This window comes from Pseudopipra pipra, chromosome 7 (genome assembly GCF_036250125.1).
Source record: "Pseudopipra pipra isolate bDixPip1 chromosome 7, bDixPip1.hap1, whole genome shotgun sequence".
In the NCBI taxonomy this organism is placed as follows: Eukaryota; Metazoa; Chordata; class Aves; order Passeriformes; family Pipridae; genus Pseudopipra; species Pseudopipra pipra.
The window spans coordinates 33,970,722-33,994,610 of record NC_087555.1 but is presented as its reverse complement, the minus strand read 5'-3'; the positions used below and the strand labels follow the sequence as shown (position 1 = coordinate 33,994,610).

Sequence of the window (23,889 nt, the reverse complement as noted above, 5' to 3'; positions counted from 1 at the left end):
AATAGATGCTGATCTTTCTTTAAGAGTAGCAATTTAAAGATTATCTTCCTCTGATGGGATATTTCAATATTGAATGTACAGAGATTAATGTTCAAGGGAACTGGTGCTGTGTTGAAGGGAAATGTTGCTAAAAATAGCAATATATATTTAACAAATGTTTCTACAGCAACCATAGTCTCAGAAAGAATGAAAAAGTTTTAAAATAGTCGTGACATCTGAGCTCTCTGATGTCTACACACTGCCCAGGTGGGATTATTAATCCAGGGCTTCCGGTGCTCTGGGAGATAATAATTTTTTCATGTAAGAAGTACGTTGTTTCAGATCAAATTCTGAGCATCTCTCCTTCAATTCTTAAGAAGTTCAAGGATTGCCTGCAAAATGTGACACAAGGTTTGGTCCCAGAGATACCCCCTGTTTTTAATTTCTTCACCAGCACAATATCTTTGGATCACAATTCAAAACACAGCAAGCCCAGAGGATTTCTGTGGGCTGTTTCAACACCACTCACCTGATTCTTGAGATCCAGCTTTGGGCAGGGACGGCCTCCGTTGTACGGCTTCTCCTTGAGCCACTTGGATCGGACTTTCACCCCTGGTCCACAGGAAGAGCTGCAAGGAGACCAACTGGACCAATCGCTTAGTTTGCAATCAAACGGGCAAGGGACCGTGCAAGGTTCTTCAATGTAACCTAAACCAAAAATTTGAGACAGGTTTTAATCACCGCGACCGATGGATGAACTCCGACCCTCTGATGGGATCTGTGCAATCAACACAAAATGAGAACTTCCGAAAGAGAAGACATTTGGCACACTGACAACACCATCCCAGCACAAGGCTATGGCATTAGTTTTAAAGACCAGCATTGACTTAAATTAATTTCTACTTGGTTTAGTCCAATAAAGGCAGTGATAAAACTCACTGATGTAAAGGACACACACTGGGGAAAGTAACTGATGTGAAGCTGGTGGTCACCAATATGTGGTGGTTATCTTCCCTATGAGACTGTGGCCATATTAAATTCTGGAGAACCAAGTGCACTCCTGAGTTCCATACTCCTGTAGTAGGACACTAGTGATCTCCAGAGCTGGCACAGGCAGGAGTCAGACAGAGGCTCTCTTCCCAGCAGAGGGAAGCAGAGGATGCTGGAGGCAACAGAGTTCTTCTCTTGGCAGCTCCCACAAGATGTGAGAGGGACCTGCCTGCCAGCTGGAGCAGTGTGGAATCTGTTCTTTGGAGAAACAGATGAAACCTGCATCCCACATCTTACTAGTAATTCTCTTTGTACACCTTTCTAACTGCTTTGCTTATTAGGGGTTTCATAAATGGCATTTTAAAGCTCTGCTTTCACCTTAACCTGGTTTGACATAAAAGTCCTCAGAAGATCATCACCTCTTAAAATCACAATACCAGGCATCTGCAGTAGCAACACCTTCTGAATTAAAACCCAACAGGTTCCTCCATGAAGGCACAACCCCACAGCTGTTTTAGGAGCTGGCATATGAGAAGAGAGATTTTGCAGAGCCTAGCCTGGCTGTGGAGTTCTTGGTGTGCAGAAAGGCAGTGGAGGGTGGCCAAACCCTGAAGATCTCCAGGGAATTACTAGCACTAGTCTTGGGTTGGCAGTGTGGAATAATTCCTGCACCTTCCTGCTTACCATGCTGCATTCATTCTCCTCCAGTTCCTATTATCTGCTTGTCATGTCTGTATGTATTATTTTAATTTAAACAAAAAAGAGATTTCATGTTAGGCCATGAAAGGCAGTGGCTGCTCAGATTAGCCTTTATTAGAGGCAGCTTCATCCCTCTGACAGCTGTGGCAATGATGGTCATGGAAATAACTGAATTTCATCCCTACCACATTTCTGATGTTTCTCATTTTTATGCCCTTCCTTTCTCTTTGGTTTTCATCACACAAACACTCCCTCTCTATTCCTTACCCACAGAATACCAAACTAGCTCATTTCATGACTCTTTTAGGAAGGATTTCCCCACTCTATCCAGGTGACAGTCACTGCAGCATGGAAGGAAAAAACACCAAAATCCAACACAACAAAATCCAACCCAGCAGCAGCTGCTGTCCAAAACCCTCAGACAACAGCTCCTGACAACCAAGAAACACCAGTACTGAGGCACAGAGATTATTCTGGTTCAGAGCTGGATTTACTAGCCAAGCTATGCCTGAACTGCTGCTCACTCCAACCAGGACTATATTACAGCCAGAGCATCCAGCCACAGCAACAACACGCTGCCTCACTGCCGCTCTTGACACTGAAGTCAGCACCAAGAAAGGTTCCAGGCTTATTTAGGCATCCATTCCCTGGAAAATATCTCCCTTCCAAAAGTAGAAGAAATACTGATGTTGCTTTTGTAAACAGGGCCTTAAAAAAACGCTGGTAGCAGTTTTTTAAGCTGCAGTTCCCTCCTTCAGCTCGGTGATGCTCCATTTCTCCTCTCATGATGCTCAGTGATGGTGCTGTTCCCTCTTTCTTTACGGCGGCCGCCCCGCAGCCTGACAGCTGCAATCACTTCCCCCGTAACTCACGCTGTAACTCTTCCCTAGAGCTGCAGACCCGCTCCCATACAGTGTGCTCTGGTTTTCTTTGCCACCTCTGATCTCTGTGTGCTTCGGGGCCTTTTCATTTGCAGCTCCAAAGCCACTGGAATTGGGCATCTTAATTATTTCCTACTCAATCTGCTGCAGTGGTGTTCACATGTTTGAGACATTTCAACTTCGCATGCTTTGTGTGCTCACTTCGGTGAGATGACACCCATGCACAGACATACACAAATATTTCCAAAACAGACTTGCTTTTTTCCCCCAAAATAAAACTCCCAAATATCCCACTAATATTCTATTCCATCTGCTTTGGTTGCCACTCAAAGTAATTCATAATACATTATGATAAGTAAAAGAAATTTTCTCATGATAGATTTATGAGAAGCATTTCTTAGGCAGTTCTCCAAAGAGTTCTGTTCCACCACCGTATGAAATATCATTTTTCCTTGGGCTGTGTGACAGCCTGGGTAATTAACTCTCAACAGAAACAAAGAAAGTGCCTTGTTTCAAAGTAGAATTAGTCAGAGGGGTTATCAACTTATCAGAGAAGGCAAAATGGGCTAAGGCTTTTGGCAGTTCGAGATCTAACTCTATAATAAAAAAAACATAAGACAAAAAAGAAAGGAATACAAAAAAAAATAAGGAAGGTTAAGGAAAAGTTATAATAAACCATCTTTCTCAGATATAAGAAATAAGTTTTTTACAACAGGGGTGGTAAAACACTGGCACAGGTTGCCCAGAGAAGCTGTGGATGCCCCATTCCTGGAAATATTCAAGGCCAGGTTGGATAGAGCTGGGAGTAACTTAGTCTAGCTCACTGCAGGAGGCTGGACATGGTGATCTTTAAAAGGTCCCTCCCAAACTATTCCATGACATTATGGAAATTAAAGAAACCTTTGTATTCCATCCCCAGGAAGTGCTGTGAGTTATCCCTCAGCGAACCACAGAATTTCTGAAGACATCCTGTTTCTCAGGGACCAGCTCATTCCTTTTTGAGTTTTCCTCACCCATATTTTTAAACTACATTAAGTATAAACAAACAGTGGCCAGCTAATAGAGCATTAAATTTCCATACTGCCCAGAGGAAGCCAATTCCCCATACTGAACAAAGCTACAGAATCAAAACAAGATCATAACTTTCCTCCAGGCTCTTCTCACAGACTGCCACTACTCTTCCATCAATCACGTGAGGTTAATTCTAGGCTGAGATACTCATAGAGCAGAGATTTCATTCAACCAAAACTTTCCTCCAAAAACGTTCCTGTGATGTGCCCTCTCTGCTCAGACAGAGAATGCCTTTATGGCTATCTTTTTATGATAATTAGTAAATAACTTGTACTCAGCTCATCCATTGCTGGTGAGAACAGGGTATTTGTTTTTCTCTGAAGGAGCCAAGCAATGACTTGCTGTTGTCAGGGGGCTAAAAAGACCCACAGTAATCCTAGTTTTGGCATGCCTAGAAAACTTGTAGTATTGGCACGGTGCACAATACAAAACAAACAAAAAATCCCAAGGGAGACATGCTATTAAAACAATCCATTAATAAAGAATTCTACGTTCAGGCTATTATCAAGAGAAATATTCTTACCATAACAAAATATGAATAAAGGAGCATAAACATATTTCTGAGCTACTGTTGCTCGGCCTGGGGAGACTTACTCAAGGCTGAGTTTACACAGCTGGGTTTGTCAGTGTCATCCTCACACTTCTCACTCATCTATCACATCCCCCATTTTTCTCTGCTCTGCAGAACCTGTTACCAAAAACTTAAGTTTCTAAAATCTTCTGCAGAAAAAGATGTTCTGTTCTCCACAGCCCTGCTCAGCCTGCTTTCCATGTGTTTTTAGATTATTTCTTGAAGCCTCCTTTAACTTCTTTTTTTTCATTATTATTACTTGTCAAAATTTCAAACACTGTTAAAATAAAGCTCATTTAATTAAGACAGAGCAGATGAGAGCCTCTGTCCTACCTAAACCAACAGCAGGTACCTGAACACCACAGAGCTGGAGCTGCACACACAGATGTCACAGGAGGCAGCGGCAGGAACACCAGCATATTTAAGTAGATATTTTGAAAAATACTCCTGGGAATTGGCAGAAAAAATTGATCTGGATGATCAAACAAGCCTTTTCTATGCTTAAGTGCTATTGTTTTTCTACTGAGACACTGTCAATGTAATGGGATGAACAAATGCATTTACCCAGGCTGCACAGTTAATTTTACTATGATTTATTCGTAAGAACAATGTGCTTGTTGCTGAAGAAGCCACAAATGGAGTCTCCTCTCTAAAGTGTCTGTAACAAACAAAGCACCCACAGATTACACAGGATGTACTGGGAAGGCTGGAACACACGATGTAGCAGCCACTGTTCATCTCCCTTCTCCTGTGCAACCCAGAGCCAAAGCAATGGCAGGTGGATGAACAAAGTGAGGACAATGGTTTAGCAGGAGTCACAGAATCACAGACTGGTTTGGGTTGGAAGGGACCTTAAAGACCATCTCATTCCAAACCCTGTCATGGACAGGGACACCTTGCACCAGACCAGGTTGCTCCAAGCCTCGTCCAACCTGGCCTTGAACACTTCCAGGGATGGGGCAACCACAGCTTCTCTGGGCAACCTCCAACGTCAGAGGTTAAGGCACAAATACGTGGTGCAAAAACTGTAATTGTCTCATTTTTTTCAGCGCAACTCAGGAGAGGCAAGGCAAGAGGAGGCAGCTGGAGGTTGGGCTGGGGGGTGTCAGTGATGCAGAAGGACAAAGAGGCTGTGGATGGCACAGCAGCACCACGGGGGCAGGTTTGTAGCAGCACCATTTCTTTCCCATGTACACAAGACACTGGTGTATCACAGCAGCACAGCCAGCGAGGGGCTGCAGTGTCCTTCCATGTCCCCTCCATAGGCACAAATGGGAGAAGCAGGAGATTAGTAGGTTTACAAGCTAACATAACACACTGGCATCCACCTGACTGTTGCATTTCCAAAAGATAAATTTGCTGTGGGTATAAGGTCTGCACAGAGCGTTAAACAACAGTGCCAACAGCATTCCAAGAGGCCGACTTAAAAGTGATGCGAAAATAAACAACATTTCTCCAGCAGCTTTGAAAACAGATGCACCTCTAATTGAATTGGCTTTAAACTCATTTGTATCCTCTCTAACATATTTCATGGTTTCAATTAACAAACTTCTAGCGGTTCTACCCTTGTTAGTAAACCTTGAGGTGGTTCATAAAACTCAAGGTCATTACTTGAGAGGGACAATTCTGTGCATCACCGCAGCTGCCACTGGTAATAACACTGCTAATTTCCCCTGGAGTCTGTGGGACAGGACAGATCACCCTCTAACAAACAAGGGAGCAGCAGAGTGGACAGTGACACAGAAGAAATGTTTCTAATTACACGCACCAAAGGTAGAGGGGAAAAAAAATTGATTCATTATGCAATTAATATTTACATTCGTTTGGTTACTGACTGTGAAGTATCATAGAATAACACCAGTAAATCCATACAGGACTAAAAATTTAATAGCTAAAGGCTCTATAAGGGAGACCTGGTGGACCACAGCACTTGGTGGGCCACATTCTGTTCAGCTGAAGCTTTGGGATCTCCTACAAAGAAAAGGTCTTGTTTTAACTCACGTTAAAGCTCAGCATGGAGCACAGACTGAAGTTAAAAGACTTAAACTCCACCAGCTGATCATAGTTCTATGGCTGAGGCTTTCCCAATGTGCCATGAATAAGGCAGCCACTGGCCATGGGCCACCCAGCATGACTGAAGGCTCCAGTACCTTGTGACATACAAGGGGAGCACCTCGTCCTAAGCAATCTTGGTTCAAAACCTAAATTCTGCTTCAAGGGAGAAAAATACTAACTGAAGGGAACTAAGCAGAATAAGTCTGGGAGTCTTAAAGTTGCTAACAACTTGAGTTGCAGCTGAAAAGGATGTAATCTTGCCAAAGAACAAATGTTTAATCTTCTTTCTATTATAGTGTGCAAGGATTTGAGAGATTTTATGCAATATTAGTTTGCTGAGAAATTTAAGAGATAATCTAATGAATACATTCAGTGAAGGCATAGCCAAAAAACCCAGCTAAAATAACTTTCACATCAAATGTTTTGCAAAGCTTAAATAATGGACCCTTAGCTAATTTATTCCCACTTGCTCAACAAAGAGGCACGTGCTCATGTTATCTTGTAGCAGACTGATTAGAGATTCTAAATAGACCAGAGAGGACTTGTAAAAAAGGCTGGTAAGTTTAACTCAACATTATTGTTATTGAAATTCATCCAAAGGTTGGTTTTATTGCTCAATTTCACAGTCTCTATAAATCCCTACGAGGCAGTTGGGTTGGTGCTGACTTTGCACTATAATTCCTAATTTCCTTTGATTTTGCATTACGGTTTTCTTCCCTAAAGAACTTGCAACCTTATGCTTTGAGTTACACACAAACAATACTAGCTGATATATTTAACCTTTTAACTCAATAAGGAAATCTCCATTAATTAGCACATTCCCTGTAACAGATTGCAGAACAAGCTGAGAACTCTTCCGGAGAAGGAGGCTCGTCTGCTGCCTTCAGAGTGCAAATAAATAAAGCAAATAAATAGGACCTCACAGTGTACATTTATCTCATAGGGAACTTTTGATGCAGGAGGGCAGAAATCCACAGCACAAATCTGTCCAGGCTCCAAAACCAACTGTGGGAATGATTCTCCCTTCTCCCGGGGCTGCTCCCCCACAGCAAAGGGCTGCTTGGGAGCCCTGATGTCTTAACAAAGTCCTTACTCAAATAAAAAATCATCCACTGGGATCAACAGCAGTTAGGGGAGTAGCTCAGCTGTGTTTTTCTATATACTTTGCTCATCACTCTGCCACTGTGAAAATCATCTGCTTTGTCCAAACAAAACTGAGTACCTTTTTTTTTCCTTATCAGTGTTGTCACCATCTGTATATCAGGAAAGAAACTCGGCCCACTGTACTTTATTATGGATTGTTTAGCATATATATTTTTTCAGGCTACTCCATTCACAGTAAAAGCAGGTTTTTAAAATAAACTTGAGATTGTGTTTATTTTTTATGGTGATGATGAGATTTATATAAGAAAACAAGACCTTTTTTATCGGCTGCACACCTTCAGCAGTACATCACAGAGACAATTAAACTGTCCACAGACCATCAAATTCCCCCTTTCTCCTACACCTGACTCCTCTCAGAGGCCCGATTGCACAGCAGCTCTGAAAATAGATGTGCACTGCAGAGTGCTCTGAAGATCAATATAGACTTGGGCAATTTGGACCAGGCAGGAAACACCTTCCAGAGCCAAGGGTCCATCACTGGGAGAAAGCTGCCGCCAAATGTCACCAAAAATATCTACCCCCCTCAGTAAATCTTGTACGACCTGAAGGTCAATGGTTTCAGGCTCTGCTGGAGCACACTAAGAAACTCAATTTCAGAGTTTGGGGCCCTCCATGGAGAGCATCTTTTTGCCAGTTTCTAAAGTCACGACATTAGGCACTGTCAACACAATATGCCACCTAATTTCGGCTGCCAAGATGTGACCCCAAGACACAGACAAGCCTCATTTAGACAACTTGCCTCGGACAACAACATGACAGTTTCCATTCCACAGAATGGGAACTGCTGATGCATCTCCTGTATCCTGATAATTAGCACGTATTGTGCAGTATAATACTGCTCTTATTTCAGACAAAACAAACCACCAGATGACAGTGCAGAAGACAGGAACACTAATTAGACCAATGTGCAATTAATATTTTAAAGAAGGCTCATAACAACATGAAAATAACCCAACTTTTTTTCCCTTTAAATGTACATTCCTAGTTCTTCAATTTACAAACTTGAGAGGTTTTACCAGGTGCGAGGGCGTCTGTTCACAAGCAGGTCACACAGGCACTGGAAAGGCAGGGGCAGGTTCTGAGTCTGCAGTGACCTCCACAGCCCCCTCCCAGTGTCACAGGAGGTGAATGACACAGTGACCCCTCACTGTCACAGGAGGTAAGTGACACAGTGACCCCCAAAATCAATACCCTTAAATCAATACACTGCCTCAATTCCTTCTCCTCTCATCAACACTAACTGAGAAACCCACTTTAATTATACCAATGCACACTTTAATTACACCAATGCAGCTTTAAGGATGCCACTAACCATTACCAGCATTAGGAAGACCTTTCCCAAATGCCAGGCCCCACCTGTTTGGATAAGGAGTTTCACTCCTCCTATTAGAGGTCACCCTGCTGCAGAAGCAGGGATGCAAAGGCATCTGACCTTCTTAAATAAAGCTGTACTATAAAAAACATCTGATGGAAACAGGATTTTAAGAAAGGGAACAGTCCTGGTTTTCCACAGCTCAGGCACAGAGAGACCAGAGACTCATTTAGATGATGGAAAACCTTGAGAGGGAAACAGGACGTTTTTGTGACGTTAGCAGGCCCCAGTACAGAGTATTGATGTACTGAATTCCTGATAGACTTTTGTTTCAATTTTGCAGTGTGACTTTGAGCTCTCTGGTTGTGTAGCTCAATCTCCTGTGCTGGAGGACTTCAGTGAATTCAGAATCAGAAAGCGATGCAATCTTGTTAAATAATGCCATTTTTAATGGTCACCCCTTCATGTTACCAAACACAAATGAGATCCAAGATTTCACAGTGGGAATCTCTGTCTGTAGTGAGGAATATTAGAAGATTTGCAAACCAGGCTCTCAGTAATTTAATTTGCACCATCCTCATTTGCAAACCTTGGAGGAACAGAGAGCTATCAAAGTATATCTCAGACCCAGGCATGGAGTAAGGTAGGACAAATGCTCAGTTACTCATCAATATCACAGGGATAATCCTTAGAGCAGACTGAGCTGAGGTTTAATTTCACTTATATTTCCTAGCTCAGGTTCATTTCCTCACATCTTCTAAATTCACCTGTCACTGTATTTCTCAGTTGGTCTCCCAAACTCTGTGATCAAGCAGACTACATGAGGCACCTTACAGAGATGTCCACTATGTGCCCATCTACCCCTGCCATGCTAATTCTACTTCTGTATAAAGTCCTCCATCAAACTCATCACTGCTCATTTTATTCAGACATTGGCCTGTGTCCAAAACCTGGAATTCTTATTTTTATAGGATCCTTGTCCCATACAAGTAGAAACACAAGAAGTTGCTTCCAAAAATCTTCAGGTTATGGCAAGACACGAAAACCTTTAATGCTCACTGCTGTGCACTACAACACCTACAGCTCTACCCAGGGGTAAAGATATGGAACTGTCACTTTCCTCTCAAAAATGATCTGTCATTCATTTATTTGACTGAAAGTCGCTCAAACAGGTTAAAAAACATTGCAAAAAAACCATATAAGACATGAGAGGAATCCTGTGAATTACCACCAGTACATGTCACTTCCCAGTACAGCTACACGTCTCAAAAGGATCACGAAGCTCTCCATGAGCGGTAGAAGTGTAGAGGTCTTAAGACCAGAGTACATAATTCATGAACAGGACTAGGCTACAAGGTTATTTCTTCATACTTCCAATATTACATATTAAATGGAATGACACATAGGGAGAGAAAAACGTTAATTCTATCTTTGTATGGTAACATTTTATTAGAGCCTTGCTTCATAACAGGCTGTATTTGTGACAAATGTGTTATTAAGGCAGAAGAGATGGGCCACATTTCAAAGAGATTCTCTTTCCATAGCCCACTGCAGGAGTCAGGGCAGGAGATCACCCACTGCATTAACTTGCTCTCACAGCTCTCCTAAACCTCCCATAGACTATTTCTACACTGAGTTACAATTTCTACACTAGAAACATTCCCAAATCCCATAGAAGAGCTTTAATCAATCTGTCAAAAACTGACTGAGCCTAATAATAGAAAGCAAATGGAATGAACATGAGCAAGGGTGGGTAGAGGTGGTCCAGCAAGAGGAGGCTAAGGGTGAGTGTCAAACAAGAAAAAGTCTGTTTGAGGTCAGTAAAAAACCATTCCTTCACACAGTCTGGTACGGCTGCCTCTTCAAAAGGGTCATTTTATGGAATGCAGCAAAAAGAATAAAAGAAATTTGGGCAAAAAGATAAGCAATAAAGATTTGTATTTAAAGCCAAGGAATAACAAGAGACATCACTATGACTAAATGCAGCACTTACAGAGGATGCTGCTCAAACAGCCAATTCTCTAAATGTTTCCCTGTAAGATGCATGTTTCCTTTCTGTAAGAAGATAAAGACCTAGAAGAATGTGCATTTCTATGTACTAATGCCTCAGGGGAAATCCTACCTTGCTTTAAATAAGCTTCTTTGGTAGCCAGTTTGACCCATTCAGAAATAACTTTTTTGATGGCTGTTTATCTTTGATACTGTTGCCAGGAAAACACAGAGAACTCAATGTCTGAGCACTTGTCCTGTGATCCAATTTCATTTGATAAGTCTTTTAACATCCCTAAAGGAAGAAACACGGCCAAGTTTTCTTATGGTGAACAGATCGGGGGGGGGGGGGGGGGGGGGAGAGAAAGAAAAAGATACAGAATAAATCAATGTTCTTTGAGCACTGTTATGAGAGCAATATGTAAAAATCCTGTAGTCAAACAAGAAATGGAGGGCAGGTCCTTCCTGGGCTCTGTGTCTGTGCTTACAGCTCCCCTGGCAGCCACAGCTGTAATTAAAAGTGTCACCACATACCCAAGGAGACATGTAGAAATGTCAGAGAGAGTCCAGAGGAGAACCCAGCCAGGATTTCAGGGCTAAATTAAGAAACTATTTAGCTGTGAGAGAGCAGGAAACCAGTCAAAGGTGGCCATGGCTTTGAAGAGCCCTGAAATGGGGACTCGAGGGTAGGACAGTCCTGTCTGCAGCTGGCAACACCTTTTAGCTACCCTAATTCCCATGCCAGGGGATTGGAGGGGCACAGAACAAGGTGAATTTTCAGTTGAAACTTTTTCCTGAAGTAGTCTTTGAAAAGGTTTGTCCTAGTAGTAATAGAACCATTAATAAAATACAGTCATGCAACAAAAAGGCCACAGAGAGAGACTGTGCTGGTTTGGGCTGGGGTAGAGTTAATTTTCTTCACAGTAGCTGGTATGGGGCTGTGTTTTGGATTTGTGATGAAGTGTTCATTACACAGGATGTCTTCATTATCACTGGGCAGTGATTACAGAAAGCCAAGGCCTAGCTGGATTCTGAAATGAATGGATTGTACTAAAAAATGAAATTTCAATATAAAATTTCATTCAGACCAAGAATTAAATTAAATACTTCAGAATATTTTCAAAAACAGAAGGAGGAAAACTTGTGTTCATAAAATCTTCTGTTTCTGAGGACTTTCAAAACAAAATCAGGGATTTCTGCAACAATTTCATTTTTTGAAACACAATTTACTAGACATGGAAAAATGTGTAGCACAGTTATTACCAGAAATTATACACTTTCAAAAATAACCATTCAATGCTGCATTTTCAACCTTTTTTTCCCCCAAAATTACTACCTTGTAGTAGTAGTAGGTTTGCTATCAGGCCAGGATAGGCTTGGCCTACATTTCCTTAACCTATTAAGCTCTGCTTACAGCTTTTGGAGCTACACCAATATAAACTTGCAGAACAATTATTAGAATCTAGGCATTAAAAACTACCTGAAAACAGCTAATTTTCTCCAAAAATGAAAATGTTGGGACTGACATCCTGCAGGGTTTCAGAGCAGGTCCCTGTGTCAGGTCACAGGTAGGTCATGCAGTATCTATCAGGCTGGTGGCCAGAATTTCCACATACAGGAGCACAAACCCCAAAGGAACACCCCAGGTAGAAATGCAGCATTACTCTGAGATGACATTTCAGTAAATCAAACTTCATGACACTTGATACTGCCTGGTTTTCAGCAGCAGGAGCTGATATTCCCAATCTATGACCTTTGCACACTGCCCTAAATCCCTCAGCAATGGGGACACGGCTGATCAGGACAGAAGCAGCTCTGTCACTGCTGGCACACACTGCCCTGATGTGCCTTGGAGCAGGGAACATCCCTCCAGCAAACACAAAACCTGGGAGTTTTCTCATCACCAAAGTTTTTAACTCCTCCTGGTGCACCCGTTTGCTAATCCCACCCATGTGGGATTAAAACTGGCATTTTCAAGGAGTGTCCTTGCCAGCAGCAATCTCAGTTGCAGTGTTACATCAACCTGCCTGGGAGGAACCAAGCGACACCCCTGCATCTGCAGGTGCCAAGGAACTCTCTGAGCCACCCCAGTCACCTTCAATTTGTCCACCAGCAACTAGAACACATACAAGAAAACGGCACTGTTGAGAATAAGGAGGTGTATGAGCATCCCTGCCGCGCCCTTCATAAATTTAGAGATAATTAACGCTTTTTAAGGTGACTGCAGGTTGAAGCTAACCACTCTGTGATTTAAAGTCAGGATCTATTTGTCTGTTGTGTCTTTCTTCCAGGTTCCTCTTGTTGCGAGCACAGTAGAATTTGAATAGTATAAGCACTCTTCATAAATTCCTGCTTTCCATAAATTGCCTGTCGGATCAAAAGCAGAACCTCCATGCAAGAGCACAGAAATCTCCAGCCTTTGATTTGGAACAGATGAGGCACCCTATGTTCCTCCAAGATTAAAAAAACCCTGTTGGCACAGAATACAAGAGAGAGAGGCAGAGGGACGACGTGAAATCTTTCAAAACAAAGGAGACAGAAATTCAAAAATAGTACAAGCAACTCAGATGACAGATTGAGAAGAGGATGAACTGCAATTAAAAGGACAATTTCATGTACAAAGGGGATGCTCCAGACACCAGTTAGAAAATTGAGACCCTTTAGACTAGCAGTGAGCTGAACACAATATAATCTAGTCTTCTGATAGGAAGGGAAATTGAGGCAAACTATCAATTCCATTTTTGTAATGTAGTTAAAAGTAGTTACCTCTATCCGCTATTTCATAAGTGCATTTCCAAAATAAAGGTAGGAAAAGAAGTGTGAACCAAATCCAGGAGAAAATAACTAGCTCAACTGGAAACTGCAGGTCTCTCATTTCTTGAAGTTATTGAATGGGTGATCAAGGAAAATGATGACACCACTAAAATAAAGCAGCAGTCTAATCACAAAAGCTAGTCATGAAAAAAAAGTGTACTTTCTTCTAGATATTGGAGAAAAGGCTTGCTATAGAAAGGAATAAAATTCAGAAAATCTGTAATTTGTATTTTTAAGCTTGTCATATCAAATTATCATGAGCTAATAGAAGATTTAATAGCAGTAAGGAAAGGTAAATTAGTCGAGGCATGACCCGTGTGCCCACTAGAGTTGACCCAAAGTAATGACACAAGCCTTGCTCAGCTGTGCAGGGTCAGGACAGAGGGGATGCTCTGCATGTGGTAACTACACCAATGTGGAGAAAATCCATTTCCTGCTGAGAAGGTATATTTAAAGGGTTAATATATTTGCAGATAATAGGCTTAGGACAGTTGGAGTCTAGACTGCTGGCAAACACAAATGAAAGGACTTTAACTGAGGTTTTGGTTAGGGATTCTTTTTTCCCCCTCAAGTTGCAGAATCAGACACAAAAGTCAGTGTAAGATCAGGGCCTCAGACCCCGAACCCCCCTGAGCAGTGATTCATCTCTACATTAGACTCAAACTCACAGTACATTTACTTGACAACTTTGATACACTCACATAATAGGTCACATTGACACGAGTGAACCAAACCCTACTGAACTGTAAGTTCAACAAGCAGGTTTCAGTCAGGGAAAGTGAAAATCACTGCAGCAAGAAGGCAAAAGCTCAGAATTTGCTCTCTAGAAAGGCTACAAACAGATCAATACTGTTCTATACCACTTTTTTGTCCTATACCATGTACTCAGGACATTATAAAGTCTAGGACAAACTTAAATCTCCTCTTGAGACACAATTTGCATCCTTACATCTGTCTTTCTACCTTTTGTAGAAGAACTGAGGTCTAAGTCTTAAAACTTTCCCTTTTGTCCTGGTTCAAGAGAAAGGAAGGAAAAGCACTGTCCTGCAAAAGGAAAAGAGCAGGAAACAAAGAGAAGTCAGAAGACCTGAAGGACACAAAAGAGGAACACGTTTACCCTTCCATCTCATAAAGCAAGAACAATGCCCAGATATCACCATGATTGGCGTTCATTATATAAAGAAATGGCTTAATTAGCCATAATCATGGTCAGCTAGCAAATGTTAAAAGGTCACTTGATACTAATTGTGAACAAGACAAACTGAGCTGCTTATAAAAAACACTGTCATGAATAATTTCTCAGGGCTTAGTAATTCTGGATGCTTCTGTAAATTGCTCTTCTCTATTATGGTTGAAAAGCATTCTGCTAATTATTAATTGGATAATGATTTGTTTCTATCACTAATTCAATAATGTGTTCAGAAGTGCATTTTGAAAGTTCCCAGCTCTACAGACCATAAATATCAGACTTATCTTGACATAACTGCTCTGGTTGGAAGGCAGGCCCCAAGTGATGGAAGTGGAGCCTATGGAGCTTTCTGCCCATTTTTAGGCACTTTGCACTAAAGTCACTGAAATGTCCACATCCTCTAGAGACCAAGGGAATGCTGCTGCAGGGAACAGAAGGTGTTCAACACTGGGCAGCTTATATATCCTAGGTATTAAACAGGGGTTGGCTGGAGATAATAGTTCACCCTTAGCAGGGTATCCAGAAGGTAGAAACATCTCACCCCTCCTTTACATCCCATTTCCAAACTTAAGGGTCTTCAGAGAACTGTGTAAATGGAGTGCAGGAGGGAGGGCATACGAGAGGACTCTGCTGTACAGCACTGACCACCCCTTTGTCCTGTGACATGGGCCCTGTGCCAGGGTGGTGTTGCAATCATTTCTGCTCACATAAAAAGCTGAAGGCAAGAAAGCCAACAATAATCCTCTGGAGCTACCACTCCCTACTACCTCCCTAAGAAAAGCCAGACCATTAAAAATGCCACATAAATATCACTGACAGAAAACAGGCTTCAAGGTTATTCAGAAAAGCCCCACGCACAGACAACCTCCCCTTTTTAGTAGTGATAAAAACCCAGAGTTTCTCAAAAGAGCAAGTCACACCACAGGCAAACCCACCTTTCAAAACCCAGCAGCTCCCTTTTTGCAGAAGAAAAAGTAATGTGGGGGAAAGGTATAGCACTGCTCCTTCATGGGCCACAGAGGCATAATCAATTGGCACAAAAGCACATTGTTGAAACACAAACCATGGAAAGCTGCTTTATGAACCCGTGCAGCCAGCTGGAACTGCCATCAACAGCTGCGAGAGGAATTCACTCCAGGACTGAATCACTTCATTAGGGTGGAGGTTTTTTTCTTTTATTACACGCAGCTCAGGCTGCTGATCCTCATCCTGAAGACCCTCCACAGAGCAGCCCCACTGCTTCTCTGCTCTCTGAACATTTATGGTTCAGACCGTATTAGTTAATCTTGTCCTGAGACATCATTTCTCCCTCTTCTATCATAAGCAGCCTTCCAACCTACTACATCCCACTGTGTGGTGTCTCAAGCCTTCTGACTAAGTCAGAGAGCAGCAGTGGTTTGGAGGCAGCACAGGTGTAGAATCTAAGAAAAAGGCTTGTGTCTGTGACAGGACAAGGGGGAACGGCTTCAAAATGACACAGAGCAGGTTTAGATTAGATATAAGGAAGAAATTCTTCCCTGTGAGAGTGGTGAGGCCCTGGCACAGGTTGCCCAGAGAAGCTGTGGATGCCCCATCCTTGGAAGTGTTCAAGGCCAGGTTGGACGGGACTTGGAGCAACCTCAGCTAGTGGAAGGTATCCCTGCCCATCGCAAAGGGGTTGGAATTAGATGACCTTTAAGGTCATTTCCAACCAAACCATTCTATGACCGCAATGAACTGCAAATCACAGAAATTGGAAGAAAATATCTGAATGGAATGACATTTCCTGCTTGCTCTGCTTTTAATTCTGCCTGCTTTCTGTTTGATATATGCAACTTGATTATACATGAAATATAGGTGGACAGAACCCCAGCAAGCAGTGACATGAAAATACATATTGTGTATCAATTTCAGCTTAAGACTGGAACATAATTGCAAGGAGGAGACCACTGCCTGCCACGTGCACTTGGCATGAGGGACAGCAGGTGACATCACAGCGATTTAATATAATTATCTCAAGAAAATTCCTAATTCCTTCACTGAAAACAACCATACAAGCCTCCAAATGTAGTGAAAGGGAAGAAAAATTTCTAAACAAGTAAAAGCTGGAGTAGGAACTGTCTTCAAACAAAATGCTAATTGAAATATACCTTCTCTTACGCTTATACTTCTATGGGATTTTCAGACAAATAAAAGAAATGTCTCTGCTATTCTGACAGTGTAGCCAACTTTAGCCCTCCTGTACTTCATTTCCATTGTAGAAATGTCAGCAGACCCTCCTATTGAAGAAAACCTCAGCATTAAAGAGCAATAAGAAGACATTTGAAGAACTGTGTTCAACACCCGCGGCAAACTTGTGAGAGCTACTCCAGCAAGCCACACCTACGACAAGCTCCACCTCCGAGCCATGGAGTGCTCAGCACCAGGGCTATTTACACGTGTGGGAGCTGTTTTAAATCTCCTTACCTGAACTGCTGCAGCGAGATGGATCCACGAGTGTCCCACTCCCATCGTAGCAGGCGAGAGCTCGCAGCCGCACGCCCTCCCCGCACTCCTTGGACGCTCCATGGGACGGCATTCCCAGCTGCAGCTCGGATGGGCCTCCTCTGATGATGCAGTCAGACCAATTTCCATGGGGCTGGGAGGTAAACACCTCGCAAGGGCACGGTTCTGTTTCAACTTGAGGATAAACTTCTGTGTTCTGGCATTTGTCTCGCTTTCTGCTTCGCCCTGTTCCAACCACAGAAATCTGTTTGTTAGCTTAACAGCTGCTACTCTTGATAACAACACGTCATATTATTTATACTTGCATGAATTCAACACGTTAGAAACAAGACAATCTGAATGTTAATATCCAGGAATGTTCCTGAAGCATCTATTAGCTGCTGCCAGTGCTCTGGTGAGCAAGGACAACGTATTTATCTCCAGGGGCAACCGGAGAACTTGGAAACAGCGTTTTGATGGGTAGATCAAGGAGCAAAATACGAAGTCTTACTCTAGGAATGGTGTGCCCAGAAACTGCTTTGCAATTTCATATAATATCGTTTTTCTCTAATTATCTGATGAAAATAAATTGATTGTTTTGTCTCTATTTGCTCACAATCAATGGTTGCCAGGACAACTTCCAGAGGACTCTACATTAGCCACAACTTCCTCTTTGAGGTTTCTTTACAAATTAGTTAAAGATGTGCTGTGCACACAAACTGTGCTTTGATGAAAACAGAAGAAGATAATCCTCAGTAAATTATTAGGGCTGGAAAGCATTTCAATGGTTACATTTGCTTTTATGTTTTCCTTTGGTCTATTCCTTCAACAGGTTTTAAAAGAAGGTTCTTTCAACAGTTTCAGGAAGCAGCAGCATCCGAATAAACCTTTGGTACAGCTCTCTGCAACTGCACTCCCCATGCCCTGCTCCTGCAGGACTTCAAGGCATGAGAAGGGGTCCCCAGTATAAAAGGAAATAATGCAAAGAAGAGAGTCCATGCTCCCTGCATCCCTACAACTGCTCCAGGGAACAAATGTCTGTATATAAAGATAAAATCAATGCTTCCCTTGGCACAGGTCAGCCAACGTGCCGTGGAGCAATCTCGATGCTGGCTGAGCTCAGGAATGTCTCTGCATTTGGCATCTGCGCAGAAGGGAGAGTTCATCTTCAGTAACAAACTGCATCTGTATCCCACCCTCAAAATGTTCCTCAGGGATCTTGGACGTGCTAAAAACACTTCTGCAGAAGGTTTTTAAAGCTTTGATCCCAAAAGAAATGTTTTCTCTTTGATACTGCACACAAATAAGATAGTAAAAACAAACAAAAAAAAGTTATATAACCCAACAACCCTCTTTATAGTCTGGAACCAAGAGTAATTTCACCACACACAAGCTGGGTCTCATCAGTACCCATTTGCATACAAATATGTACCTCCAAAGTAAAGGCCACGGCTGCAGACCCTTCATATCACTGTCTTTCAAGCCCCAGCTCTTTTAAAACTGTACTGCCAGAGTTCTGCAGAATGTAAAATTTGCCAGCACAGAGGGATACTAAACACAAAGAAACCAAACAGTGCCAGCATCTTTATCGTTTTTTACATAAATATATGTGTACATTTTTATGTAGGTATTTATGAGCAAATTCAGGTACAACTCCTCAGACTTCAAAGAAAGTCTTTTAAAAGGCTTTAAATAGATTGGGAGCTCTCTAGTGGCATCTCCAGCATTTTATGTTTGACGAGCTGACAGGGGCCACAAACTCAGCCTATATGTGCAGTTGTATGTTCTCCATTATATCAGTAAACATGAGAATTCGAGATTTGCCATTGTTTTGTCATCATGGCACGAAGCACATCAGACTCAGGTAAGGATGTTAATAATCTCACACTTATATGACTCTTCTTTTCCAACTTGCCCTACCACCTGCTTTGCTGAAATCTTCCCTCTAAAGAAGTTGCTATGAAAGCCCTAACTTGAGGGCAAAAGTGACACCGATCTCATACTCCTCACAAAGAAATAGTTTTAGAATGATTGGTGGTGATACTTTTATCATCTTCACAGGCTGCTTTAGAAATTACTCTTAAAAATACCATCTCCAAAATTTTTGAGGACAGAAACTCTTCAATTAGATAGTATTTTCTTTTTTTTAAATCACATTTCTGAACACTAACAAACATTTTATACATTAAGTATTATCAGGTAGTGTATACTGTACGTAAAAATTACAGGAAACATTAAAAATACAGAAAATGCTTTGTACCCACAATACAGTGAATTAACTGTATTAATTATCTGAAGACTCACCTAAAAAACGTGTTTTCATCATAATGACTTTGAATTTCAATATGTTCTGTAGTAAGTCTTTCACTTCTTAAGTAATGACTAATTTTATATGTAGAGTCGATGATGACTTACAATGTAAAATGAGTAATACTATTAAAAACTGAGTGGAGGGCAAGCAAATACTTAGTGAACAATTAGCAGATTCCCACTAAATGACACCGTTAATGAACTCTCATAATGAAGCCAAAGCATTCACTTGAGCATAGACACACACAGTGATGAACAAGAGGTACAATTCATGCATGCTTAGAGAGGTGAAATGCAAATGAATAAAGGACTCTTCTAACATCACAAAACACTTCCTAAAATAGCACTTTCCTTAAATCTTTGGACAGATTTCGTGTGGATCGCACCTTTTCAAGACTTTTGGCTACCTCCAATTTTCACAAAGGTTTTATGCAAATACAAGTCAGCACTAATCTCATCGACTTTCCCTTCTGAAACGTGGCCAAACCAACCCCAACGCCGGATTTTGTCCTCCCTTGCTGTTTTCTGGGGTGTTGTGCTGTCCCCACCCTGGACACCCAGCGCATGTTCACCACTCCCTTTTCAGGACACCTTTGCTGGGCACAGGCTGAGACCACAAGCTCCATCCCAGCAGGAGAAATGGAACCCAGCAAGGTCGTATGGGGACAGACTGGCGGTGTTTGGGCACAAGTACAGTGAAGGTGAGGAGACGAGTCAGCAAAACCTGAGTACTAGAAACCATTTTTGGTCCACTTACTTGAACAAATCTATGTCTGACATAGAACAGAGTAAGGAAGGGAATAGACAGGATCATACTGTTTTGTAACTTGCACAGATGTTCATAAATCAAATTCAGATTTAAAACTACCTGGAAGTAAGTATCCCCTTAATTCTTAAATATTTTCTATTACATCAGGCACCTATTATTCTGCCAGGGATCAAAGACTTCTCCTACTACAAACATACAGGCATTGACATAGAGAACATTTTAGAATACACTCTTTGCCAGAAACAACAGAGCATTATATAATACTGGTTTTTATGTAAAAGAGAAATCTTTATCCTTTAATGAGCCACACTGAAGAATGGCAGCTTGAAGCCATTATATATGTATGCCGTAATTGTTAGGTACTAAAAACTTGGAACACTCCAGCAGTAACACACCAAATAACAAGACATCCATGGAGGCAAGGACAAGGGGAGTATAGAAAAAGGAGCAGTGGTGGCCACCATATTTTGCTGCCACTCGGTCCCCAAGGCTTTATCCCAGCAGATATTCTTACAGCAACGTTAACATTCCACTCCAGAGTAGAAATCTGTGAAGTTTCACCTCTATTAACGGAGCAAACTCAAGCCAGCTACACCATAGCTCTCAAACACAACAGAGAAACATAAAAAGGTGTGAGTGTTGAGGGTAACAATAACAGCCAAATTTCTTGTAAACCTAAGAACATTATAATTCGTTTTCATTTGATTTAACAATATACGTGGGGGAAGACAACTCTCAGCAAAACAAGCAGTTCCAAGCTATAAATGTTAAGGAGTTTTAAAGCTTTTCAGTTTGGTCAGCATTCAAATAACATAATAACAAACCACGACAGCAAGTACGGGAGACTGCTCCATGAAATGGTTTGAACTGGTGAGTATAATGAATACATAGAAAATTTTGAACAAAACTGTTCTAAATGGTACTGGTTTTTCTTTACTCATGGTATTAATTTGCCCTGTTGAACTATGGAATACTGCTGAGCACAAAACAGCCAGTTTTAAACCTCCTTCAGATTTCAACAGTCTTAAACAGAAAATTACACTGATTTGTACTCTTGTATAGGTGTTTGCTGCATGTTTCCCAGATTAATAGGTCACAACTGCACAAAGAGTGGTCACTGTTTCATTTGGTTTATGTCTAAAACCAGCTTTCCATCAGTGAGTTTTCCTGCATTATTCTCATACCAAAATGCATGTGCATAAGGCAGGCAATGACCACTATCAAAAATCAATTAAGGGTGATAACTACTCTGGGTTTTCCCACAACCCCACCATCAGTCCAACAACACCTGAGAGCATTAACCACAAGTATCACCATCAGATAAACATTATAAAATATATCACCTGTGAGTGACCGTCTCCTGCTTCTAGTTGCTTCACAGGCAGATGAGCAGGCTGTAAATTTGGACCAGGGGGTAAATGTGCAGTCATCTTTGCAGGGAATGAGGCACTCCTGGACAGGGGATGGCATCGCTCCTGCCCACCGCACACAGTCACCGACATCGGCAGGGCCATCCTGCTCCGACAGGCACGTGACAGCTGAAAGGAAAGGCACAGATATCTCTAGATTCCTGTATATATTGTATCATACCCTGTGCAGTCAGTCCCTGTGTTCTGTGTGAGATTCACTCTCCTGGATTAACACAATAAAGCTGATTTGTTTTTAGTCATTATTCACGGGTCACTCAAAGATGCGCTAGGAGCTCCACAAAACCATAAAGACACTTTCTTATTTGAGCAGTGTGTTATTAGAATGGTGATATAAATTCAGTATTTTCAAGGAGGCGGTCATTTTAAGGGTTGTGGCAACAGTTTAACCAATGACACGTTGTACAACCAAGCAACAAAACATGTAATACTGTGGTTATGTGCCAGAAAACATATTTGGTTGAGGCCAGGATTCACAAGCTCTGATGGACATGCTACTCATGGAACTGAAACCGCTTCAAAGTAAGAAAAAAATATTTAAAAACTATAAAAGAAAGCTTCCTTCTCTAAAACTGTCATCTTTTCCATATTTCAGCTTAAAGGAATGACTGAGCAGCAGAAGCTCCAGCTAAATGCTTCTTGCAGCAAGGTGTAAATATAAGGTCTGGCCTTTCCAAAATGAGCTCCCTAAATATTGTGCTACCTCTTCCACTCTCCCATTCTCTGTTCATTGTCCTTTTTGTGACAGTAATGATTAATTTTTCAGCGTGGATATTGGCATAAATTTGAGTCAAAGGAAGCCTAGGACAGAAGTTGCTAAAGTTTCAGTGAATTTATAATAAGTAATTATAATAAATAAAAATAGCCTGCACATCATGGAGTGTTTAATTTCATTAATAATAATTAGTTCCCACAAAATCTCCAAGATTATAGGCTATTTATACCCTACAGTGTAGGTTAAACAAAGCAAAGGAAGGTCATGACTTGATTAAAGAAATGGACTCAGGGACAGAGTAAGGAACTGAATTCAGCCACAATACTTTAGTCACGTCGGGCTCTCTGATTTCAGGCAAGTCCACACATTGTATCATAAAGGCACTGAAGATGAAATTATTTAATCCAGATTTTAATATTTAACTTTAACAACCTGTGATATTACTTTATGACGATTGCTAAATAATTCAGGTTTCTGAGGCCGCATATAGTTTTCCTTGCTGCCAGCACTTAATGTGACTATGAGTGCATGAAGAGAAAGGGAAAAAGAACTGTTTTCTTGCAGTTAAAGGACTTACTGGGGTGTAACTCTGCAATGAATACACATGATTTTGGGGTTTTAACTACAGTACTGTATGGGAGCAAGGGGTGGGTTGGCAACCATCTGGAAATAAAAAACCATTCTATTAAAATGTAATTAGATTTCTGTGGAAAAAAAATCAGCATTTTGAAGAGCACGCAAAAGGCAAGCAATTGTTAAAAGTCTCTTTAGACTCAAGTGACAGCAAATCAGCATATTAATAACTACCTCTAAACTGCTGATCCTTGCCTTTCACTTTCAATCCCATGACCCTTCCCAGCTCCCAGCTCCGGCAGTCAGACTTGGAGCTGTTCCCCTTCTCAATTACGGGAGGGCAAGGACAGAGGTCAGGGCTCTGTATGGGGACGTGGTGTAATTGCCCTCTTCAGGAAGGTTAAACAAGTAATAGACTCTGATGCCCAAGGTCTGTGTAGCCTCATTACCTTCAGCAAGGACACAATAGATTTGGCAACACAGACGTGTCCACGTGAAGTCTGGCCAAGGATATGCAAACCATCTTCTCAGCATCCCTGCAGCTGTTGGCAGGGACATGAACACCACCCTGCACTGCCAACCCCATGCAGCCAGACTTGTGGTTGTATAACAAATAAAAAAAATTATTTTTCATGGTTTTCAGCATACAAATAATTCACTGAGTTCGCTGAGCCTATTTGGATGCTAAAACAGATGGATATATCAGGACATATAGGATCAGGGCAAATCTTTGCCAGAGATCACAGAGCTTAAAGAAATTGGTGACAATAGACACATGGGTAGAGCAAAGTTGAATTAAAACAGCAAATAATATAGTGCATTACAGATGTATAAGCATGGAGACAAGAAAGAGTTGAAAAGAAAATATAATGGATAGTCTAGTAAAAGACATAAGACCTAAAGGAGGATCTCCTGTGA

The 23,889-nt window shown here is 41.6% G+C and overlaps 1 protein-coding gene across 4 annotated transcripts in view; it reads right to left on the bottom strand.

Annotated features, from left to right (window-relative positions):
- THSD7B (thrombospondin type 1 domain containing 7B) overlaps positions 1-23,889 on the bottom strand; it is a 310,487-nt gene that overhangs the window by 79,202 nt on the left and 207,396 nt on the right. For all 4 annotated transcript variants that reach the window (XM_064661604.1, XM_064661605.1, XM_064661606.1 and 1 more), the window contains exons 14-16: positions 21,600-21,794; positions 17,160-17,423; positions 509-687 (exon numbers count right to left, since the gene is read on the bottom strand). In XM_064661604.1, coding sequence (XP_064517674.1) covers positions 509-687; positions 17,160-17,423; positions 21,600-21,794 — 638 coding nt within the window. The remainder of the gene's footprint in view (positions 1-508; positions 688-17,159; positions 17,424-21,599; positions 21,795-23,889) is intronic.